Source organism: Pinus tabuliformis, chromosome 6 (assembly GCF_031772625.1).
Source record: "Pinus tabuliformis cultivar Carrire ecotype Pingquan chromosome 6, CPIR1, whole genome shotgun sequence".
In the NCBI taxonomy this organism is placed as follows: Eukaryota; Viridiplantae; Streptophyta; class Pinopsida; order Pinales; family Pinaceae; genus Pinus; species Pinus tabuliformis.
In genome coordinates, this window is record NC_142292.1 from 863,379,613 (window position 1) to 863,389,315 (window position 9,703).

The following is a 9,703-nucleotide window of genomic DNA, read 5'->3' on the forward strand; positions in this document are numbered from 1 at the left end:
TTGAATATGGAATGTCGGTGTAAGTCCTCATCTCTGTCCAACTTATGTCAAAGCAAGGATGCTACATAGGAAGAAAGAATTGGTTAATCGGTTGTGGATGATGGCATTTTTCCTAGAAAATGCAATATCTCCTTCATTGATTTCAAAACTCCATTGCTTCACTTGCACCTATCTTCTCAAGCTTTCATATTGATAAAAACAATGTAGAAAATTTTGGTTGAGTTAGTTTCAAACCATAAAATCTACCCCAACTTCATCTAATGGGCTTGTAATATAGCCTTCTTTCCCGCATTTTCTTGATTATAAAATAATGTCAAAGTAAAACAAGAGTTAGAAATATTTTTCAACAATAGTCACTTGCATCAGATGATTATTATCTCGCTTGGTTTTCATCCTTATGGCTTAATATGGACGGACCATTTTCTGCAAGATTAGGAAAGCCTACTGTGTCTTTGAAAGATCGATTTGATTAATGGACATAAGTTAAAAATGCAGTGATCATCCTGTAAACAAATATATATACTCTATATATATCAAAGCAGCAGACTGAAGGCACTGAATTTGCCCATTTCAGACTCATATATGATATTTCTATTCAAATGTTTACGTAAACCAATATTTCATCCACAGTGGCTAAGAGTAGTATATATCAAAGACTGAAGGCACTGAAATTGCCCAATTCACTCATATATCTACTCAAATTTCTACACAAACCAATATTTCATTCACAGTGGCTAAGAGTATGTATCAAAGTAGCAGACTAAAGGCATTGAACTTGCCCATTTGAGACTTATATATCTATTCAAATTTTTAAACAAACCAATGTGTGATCCACAGTGGCTAAGAGTATCTATCAAAGTAGCACACTGAAGGCACTGAACATGCCCATTGCAAAATTCAGACTCATATCTATTCAAACTTTTACACAAACCAATGTTCATCCACATAGGCTAAGAATATATATCGAAGTAGCAGATTGAAGGCACTGAACTTGCCCTTTTCAGATTCATATATCTATTCAAACTTTTACATAAACCAGTCTTTCATCCACAGTGGCTCGTGATTTTCAAAATTTTTATGTATGCCATAATAAGCACTTCATGAATCAACTAGGAATTGAAGGCACTTGCACAAAGAATATAATAACATAAAACCAATGTATTCTTGCACAATAATATTATTGATGATAACACTATGCATAAATTGCTATTGCTTTGTTGTAAGCCACAGCAGGATCTTGATCTTCCTTGGCACAGATGTTACTGTCAGATGGACTGAGATGAATTTTTGCAGCCCCATTCTTCAATCCAACTTTATTCCTTTTCAATTTTGGGGCCATGAGAATCTGATAGCAGCCAACAAGTTTCTTCTTCTCCTTCTCAACCATCTCACCACCATCTTTCTGCTTTTCTTGATCTTTTCCCTGTTCCTTGCATGCACTACTGTTGAAGTCTTGACAGCGGGATTGCTGTTCTTGGGCATCAACAACATTATTAGGTTTAATGGACAGTAATTTTCTCACAAATGAAGGCCTGGGTTTGACAGGATTCCCCATCAAATCTCTGAAACCCACAACCCCCAGTTGCAGGGATGAATCTGTTCATTCTGTGAAGATCTACTCCATCAAGAATCATGGTGCCAAGGTTGAGAATGCCCTGTGGGTGACCAGAAGGACGACGGACCTGCAGTGCCAAGAAACTCATCCCACTGAAATCTGTGCTCCCGTAGCCCTTGAGGAGAGTGGAAAGCAAGACCCTCACAGTGCCTAGCAGGGTATCCCTGAGGCAACCCACGCAGTATATCTCCATCATCACAGCAGAGGTTTCACAGCGGAGCAAACTCTCTTCCACTCTGAATATGGCCTTGTCGTTCCAAGTAGGGTTTGCGCCCCCTGTTCTGTCAATTGCGTCGTCAATTTTTTCTCGAAATTGATCCATACAACACAGTAGGTCTACATCATGCCAACAAGATGCATCTCCTTCAGATCTTGAGCTGAGATGATGTTAAGCCCAACTGTGTGTAAGCTTCCCCCATGATGTAGAACAACTAGGTTTTTGTAAACATATTCAAAAGAAACATGAACTGGAGATAGAGATGGTTAGTGTTGTAAAAGAAAAGGAATTGATATTGTGGCTTGAAAACGACAGATGCTTCCTTTATACTTTTTAAGTGCCAAGCATAAACCACCTTCCAATCTAAGGAAGGATAACAGTAAGTACAAGGAAGACCACAGATGCTTCCTTTATACTTCAATTGTCAAGCATTAACCAACATTCATAAGGTAGGTGCTTCCATAGACTCTATCTGATCATGTGACCAACCAGCCCAACTTAACAGCCATGACAGCATCAGCAGATCAGTGGCCCCTTGCGGGGCCACACCAGCCCAACTTAACAGCGATGACAACATCAGCTGATCAGTGGCCCCTTGTGGGGCCACACCAGCCCACCTTTGGGCAAACCACTATGTAAGAAAATTAAAACTTGGTGGAAACTGTAGCAGCAAGCCACTTTCACCTACCCATCTTGTCTCTCATGGCTAGTCTTCAAATGAATAGAGGAAAGATTACCGAGTCATGAACTTTTAAATGAGGGCATATTATCAAAAACCTTGAATGAGACTCATGAGAATCTATAAAAGAAAAGAAGTCAGACATGCCTGACTTAGTGGTTGATACAGTGCTTAACCACATTAATCACCCTCGTTCAAATACTGGAAGGCATAAAGCCCTGCGTTATTAAAAAGTTCATGAGTTTGATAGGGTTCAAATTCAAAAAGATAAGAAAAAGGAGGTATTCTGTAGACAGAAGTCAATAATTCAATGGCTTAAAGATGGTGGAAGAAGCGGTGCCCGTTTCCTTAAAACCACTCAGAATAGAAGGGTTTATAATAAAATTTCTGTAATAGAATACCAGACAACACAGTAGTAACTCAAATCTGCAAGGAAATCTACTTCAACCTCTACTGACGATGCCGGTTACTGAAGAAGAAATACAGGATGTTGTTTCCCCAAGAAAAGAAATCGCGTCCTCAGCCACTTTTAAGGGTAACACCAGTAAAGACTAAACTTCCCCAATTGAACCACGTCCTCTATAGCATATGCTAAAAGCATTCACGGAACACGATCCCTCGATGTAAATGAAATACTCAATTCTCCTAAACACCACCTTGACTTAATGAATATGGCTGTGGCTGGTCAGAACTCCGGAAAACGAAACTGGCATTGATAATGACAAATTTCTCTAATTAATTCTGAAGTATACAGGCTATTGATCTTGTCGTACCTAATAATCCTGAGGAGAGCTCAGAGATCATAGAACAGCCGTTTAAAGCCCTGAAACAATTTGTAAACTCAACCATCGGAAAAGAGTAACGATATGTTCCTCCTAATTAGACAGGATCTGAACTGCTGATAACAGAAGGAAAGAAATAGTAATTCCTTTTCACATTATCATAAGACGATGAAAATGTCATAAAAACAGAGTACATACACCTTATTATTATCTGCACAAGGCTACGCATGCAGGGAAGAAAGACATGAAGAGTCTCTGCGAAGAGTCTCATCGCCAGCAGAAGAGTCTCATCGCCAGCAGGCAGTCTCTGCGAAGAGTTTCATCGCTAGCAGAAGAGTCTCATCACGAGCAGGGCAGGCCTGGCCTTTCATGGCCCATTACCATGGGAAAAAAACTATTTTTCTATGAAAAAACAGATTAAATGAACGGCAGAAAACACCCCAATCATCTAACACACAGAATCAATGGCTCAGGATCGCACACGTCACATTTTAGGGATGTCTTTCTCAGAGGGAACGCCTTACGGCGTAAATATGATCGCGCAGTGGCATGAAATGACAGTGCATATCTGAGCAAGTGAATAGTCAAACATGTGAATAAGGTGCAATGTTATTACAACGTTAATGCATTATTATTATTGTAGATGATAGAGAGACTGAACAATTATTATTGGAACGTTATAGATCTCTGTCGTGTTAGTTTCCTCCACCCTATAGATGCCATTTTCAATGTATGTGTTACATCATAAGGAGGGTAAAAAAGAAAATTAATAATAATAATAATAACACGACCCTGAGAGATGTCCCCTTGTGCGTTGCTGCTTTATTCATTGGCATTTGGTATGGTGCATTAGTTATTTTGGAGTGAAAGGCATAATTGTTTAACATTTGTTTGAAATTGGAGCCTAAATTTCAAAACAAATTGCGTGAACAACACATTTAAACTTCAATTTGAATTGAGAACTGGAGAGAATGGGAAATAATTCACAGCAATGGCGTGCAAGATGATGCCATATGTGGTCTGACTTAAATTCAAATATAATAGATAATGTTGTTTTGGAGACCAACACACCTATTCCGTATGATCTTGTTAATGATTTGAAAATTTATGAATATGGTGAGCCTGGTCATTTTGTACGAGAATGGAGGGTTAGGAAGTGGTTCGGGGTCTCAGTCCTCGATACAGGTGTAGTTCAAGTTATGGTCGTCGTTCTCTAAGACGTTGATGTTTCAAACCTATATGGGGACGAAGTATTAGCAGGTCACCTTCACCTCGTCATGATCATCGAGTTCATCCTTGCGATCATGTCTTCTGCTTCTGGTGTGCTCACTGTGCCATGAACTATCACAGAGTCATATTGTTCACTCTATAGGAGTCCATACAATCATTTTCCAAGAGTGTGAATTTCTTGACTTTATTCTCTTGAAAGAATTTCTAAAGGATTATAGACAAAAAGCAGAACACATACAAGAAGAAGAGTGAAAAATGAAGATATTCTCTCCCGAACTTGATGATCCTGAAACTGCTAAAATCATGTATGGTTGAAAGTTGAATGGCTCAGAAACTGCTACAAATTTTAGGGAATCTTTACAAGAAAAATCACTTTTAGAATTGAGCACTACAACAAAAAGCACGGATAGTATTTACTCATCGGTGTTATTAAGAAGGGAACTGAGTCAATGCATAAATCTTCATGTTATCAGAGTGAATCAGTTGATGTTGAAACATAAGTGATCGTTAACATTCTTAAAGGAAATGATGGTCCACGAGGTGTGTCTTCCAATACAATAAAAGATCATCCAAATACACTAAGTCTTATTTCATGTAATAAAGTTACAGTGGATGATGTTTTGTATTGTTGCTGCAAAAGGTTACTGTATCATCTTATGGTCCTGAATTATGGTCATGTGGTACTTCAATCATGCATTAATATCACTGAAGAGAGAACTCTTAACTGCCAAGTTTTTCAATGGATACGCCCTGGACATTGACCATCTGTTTGTTTAAAGTTGGACCATATCTTGGAGAAAATATTTCCTATAGAATATGCTGAAAGGGAAAAGCCAGTTCTTGTCCAAGAAGAAAAACACCAACACCAACAAATAGAGGGGGATACGACAGATGCCCTTGTGGGATAGGATGTTTTCGCCTTTGATATCAGTAACCAGAAGGCCTCTTGCTACATCAATTTTAGTATAATTCTTAGGGACATGCTAGCGATTTTGTACGTTCCCTGAATCAATCCCTCGATGTAAATGAAATACTCAATTCTCCTAAACACCACCTTGACTTAATGAATATGGTTGTGGCTGGTCGGAACTCCGGATCCTGAAACTGGCATTGATAATGACAAATTTCTCTAATTAATTATGAAGTATACAGGCTATTGATCTTGTCGTACCTAATAATCCTGAGGAGAGCTCAGAGATCATAGAACAGTCATTTAAAGCCCTGAAACAATTTGTAAACTCAACCATCGAAAAAGAGTAACGATATGTTCCTCCTAATTAGATAGGATCTGAACTGTTGATAACAGAAGGAAAGAAATAGTAATTCCTTTTCACATTATCATAAGACGATGAAAATGTCATAAAAACAGAGTACATACACCTTATCATTATCTGCACAAGGCTACGCATGCAGGGAAGAAAGACATGAAGAGTCTCTGCGAAGAGTCTCATCGCCAGCAGAAGAGTCTCATCACCAGCAGAAGAGTCTCATCGCCAGCAGGCAATCTCTGCGAAGAGTTTCACCGCCAGCAGAAGAGTCTCATCGCAAGCAGAGCAAGCCTGGCCTTTCATGGCCCATTATCATGGGAAAAAAACTATTTTTCTATGAAAAAACAGATTAAACGAACGGCAGAAAACACCCCAATCATCTAACACACAAAATAAATGGCTCAGTATCGCACACGTCACATTTTAGGGATGTCTTTCTCAGAAGGAACACCTTACGACGTAAAAATGAAAGAAGAATCAAGTAAATGCTTACCTCTGAGGGAGACATCATATTTGCAAGGCTTACGGCGTTGCTCAATCCCTTCTTCTTTGCCCTTAGATTCAATGTCTACATAGCAGGAATAATCTGGGAGAATGGCTGCTGCATTGGGAGAAAATGGTCGCCCAACCGTGATTCCACTACCGGATACCACAACGGAGAAACCCATTCTGGAGCAAGCACCAACACTACGCACTGTATACGCCCTCAAACTCAATCTTTTAACATCTTCACTTTACAGCAGGATCTCTGGAATTTCTCCTCAAAAGCCCTTCGACGCCGGCCATCCATATTCAACAGTGAATTTGGAAGGCCGGGTTCTCTCGTTTTCTGTGGAACGATGGATCTACGTTGCCGCCTCATCATGGATGATCTAATTTAAAAACCAAGGAAACCGCCTCAGCATGGATTTAAAGGATTTAATTAAAAAAACCAAGAAATGTGGATTCAGAGGATTTAATTTTAAAAACCAAGAAACCGCCTCACCATTCATGCAGAGGATCAGATACTCTGGCACAGCGAGGCGCTCTGGCTTGCTGTTCCTGATACTGTCCACGTCCTGGAAGATATACCTTAAAAATTTGAGCCCGGAAAACCACTGATCCGCTGCAGGGGATTAATGATCTACTGCGCCTCTGCCTTTGAAATACCAATTGAATAACCTGAAAATATGAAGAAAACCCAAACCAGTCTAATCCAATTTCTCCAGGCTCTCCCAAATAAATCAATAACTGCAAATCTGGACAAAGAAAACACTGCTGGCCAACAGCAGATCATGGTTATGCGGATTTTGAGAAACCTCAGAGCAAGAGATGAGTTTCAAGGATGTTTTGAGACAGAACCTAAGTCATCGTACTCCCGGAATATAACCTATAACTCATTGGCAATATTTATCAAATTAGAAGATATAATCAATTAAATGCAAATATCATTCGCAGTGCAAAATGGAGTTTGACCATTTTGGAATCTTGGAGAGGAAAACCAATGTTTCTTTCACAGCAATACATAAATTTATTATCAGAATCATGACATCATGACAGCGATGACTATAAATTATAAATGAATGAATTATCTTACAAGTACAGTGAAATCTGAACATTCTCTTTATCACACATGTATGTATGCGTTTCTGATAAAATCCCCTATTCTCCTTGGTGCAATCGACAATGGCACCCAACAAAATTACCATAGTCCGTCAAGTAAATGCTTACCTCTGAGGGAGACATCATATTTGCAAGGCTTACGGCGTTGCTCAATCCCTTCTTCTTTGCCCTTAGATTCAATGTCTACGTTACAGGAATAATCTGAGACAATGGCCGCTGTATTGGGAGAAAATGGTCGCCCAACCGTGATTCCACTACCGGATACCACAACGGAGAAACCCATTCTGGAGCAAGCACCAACACTACGCACGGTATATGCCCTCCAACTCAATCTTTTAACATCTTCACTTTACAACAGGATCTCTGGAATTTCTCCTCAAAAGCCCTTCGACGCCGGCCATCCATATTCAACAGTGAATTTGGAAGGCCGGGTTCTCTCGTTTTCTGTGGAACGATGGATCTACGTTGCCGCCTCATCATGGATGCAGATGATCTAATTTAAAAAACCAGAGGAAACCGCCTCAGCATGGATTTAAAGGATTTAATTAAAAAAACCAAGAAATGTGGATTCAGAGGATTTAATTTTAAAAACCAAGAAACCGCCTCACCATTGATGCAGAGGATCAGATACTCTGGCACAGCGAGGCGCTCTGGCTTGCTGTTCCCGATACTGTCCACGTCCTGGAAGATCTACCTTACAAATTTGAGCCCGGAAAAACATTGATCCGCTGCAGGGGATTAATGATCTGCTGCGCCTCTGCCTTCGAAATACCAATTGCATAACCTGAAAATATGAAGAAAACCAAAACCAGTCTAATCCAATTTCTCCAGGTTCTCCCAAATAAATCAATAACTGCAAATCTGGACAAAGAAAACACTGCTGGCCAACAGCAGATCATGGTTATGCGGATTCTGAGAAACCTCAGAGCAAGAGATGAGTTTCAAGGATGTTTTGAGACAGAACCTAAGTCATCGTACTCCCGGAATATACTCATTGGCAATATTTATCAAATTAGAAGATATAATCAATTAAATGCAAACATCGTTAAAAGATATAATCAATTAAATGCAAATATCATTCGCAGTGCAAAATGGAGTTTGACCATTTTGGAATCTTGGAGAGGAAAACCAATGTTTCTTTCACAGCAATACATAAATTTATTATCAGAATCATGACATCATCACAGCCATGACTATAAATTCATCATAAATGAATGAATTATCTTACAAGAAAGTACAGTGAAATCTGAACATTCTCTTTATCACACATATATGTATGCATTTCTGATAAAATCCCCTATTCTCCTTGGTGCAATCGACAATGACACCCAACAAAATTAACATAGTCCGTCAAGAAAATGCTTACCTCTGAGGGAGACATCATATTTGCAAGGCTTATGGCGTTGCTCAATCCCTTCTTCTTTGCCTTTAGATTCAATGTCTACGTTACAGGAATAATCTGAGAGAATGGCCGCTGTATTGGGAGAAAATGGTCGCCCAACCGTGATTCCACTACCGGATACCACAACGGAGAAACCCATTCTGGAGCAAGCACCAACACTACGCATGGTATACGCCCTCCAACTCAATCTTTTAACATCTTCACTTTACAGCAGGATCTCTGGAATTTCTCCTCAAAAGCCCTTCGACGCCGGCCATCCATATTCAATAGTGAATTTGGAAGGCCGGGTTTCTCTCGTTTTCTGTGCAACGAGGGATTTATGTTGCCGCCTCAGCATGGATGCAGATGATCTAATTTAAAAACCAAGGAAACCGCCTCAGCATGGATTCAAAGGATTTAATTAAAAAAACCAAGAAACATGGATTCAGAGGATTTAATTTTAAAAACCAAGAAACCGCCTCACCATTCATGCAGAGGATCAGATACTCTGGCACAGCGAGGCGCTCTGGCTTGCTGTTCCTGATACTGTCCACGTCCTGGAAGATCTACCTTACAAATTTGAGCCCGGAAAACCACTGATCCGCTGCAGGGGATTAATGATCTGCTGCGCCTCTGCCTTCGAAATACCAATTGCATAACCTGAAAATATGAAGAAAACCCAAACCAGTCTAATCCAATTTCTCCAGGTTCTCCCAAATAAATCAATAACTGCAAATCTGGACAAGGAAAACACTGCTTGCCAACAGCAGATCATGGTTATGCGGATTCTGAGAAACCTCAGAGCAAGAGATGAGTTTCAAGGATGTTTTGAGACAGAACCTAAGTCATCGTACTCCCCGAATATAACCAATTAAATGCAAACATCGTTAAAAGATATAATCAATTAAATGCAAATATCATTCGCAGTG

General features: G+C 39.6%; 1 protein-coding gene across 1 annotated transcript; it reads right to left on the minus strand.

The window, feature by feature from the left end:
• Positions 1-1,499: 1,499 nt before the first annotated feature.
• Positions 1,500-1,937, minus strand: LOC149261616 (protein SRC2-like). The gene has a single exon (XM_089369957.1). The coding sequence runs from the start codon at positions 1,935-1,937 to the stop codon at positions 1,500-1,502; it is 438 nt and encodes a 145-aa protein (XP_089226083.1).
• Between the last annotated feature and the right edge of the window lie 7,766 nt (positions 1,938-9,703).

Bases quoted from the DNA above. Each gene is read 5' to 3' on its own strand.
- LOC149261616 (XM_089369957.1), bottom strand. From the start codon at position 1,937: ATGGATCAATTTCGAGAAAAAATTGACGACGCAATTGACAGAACAGGG.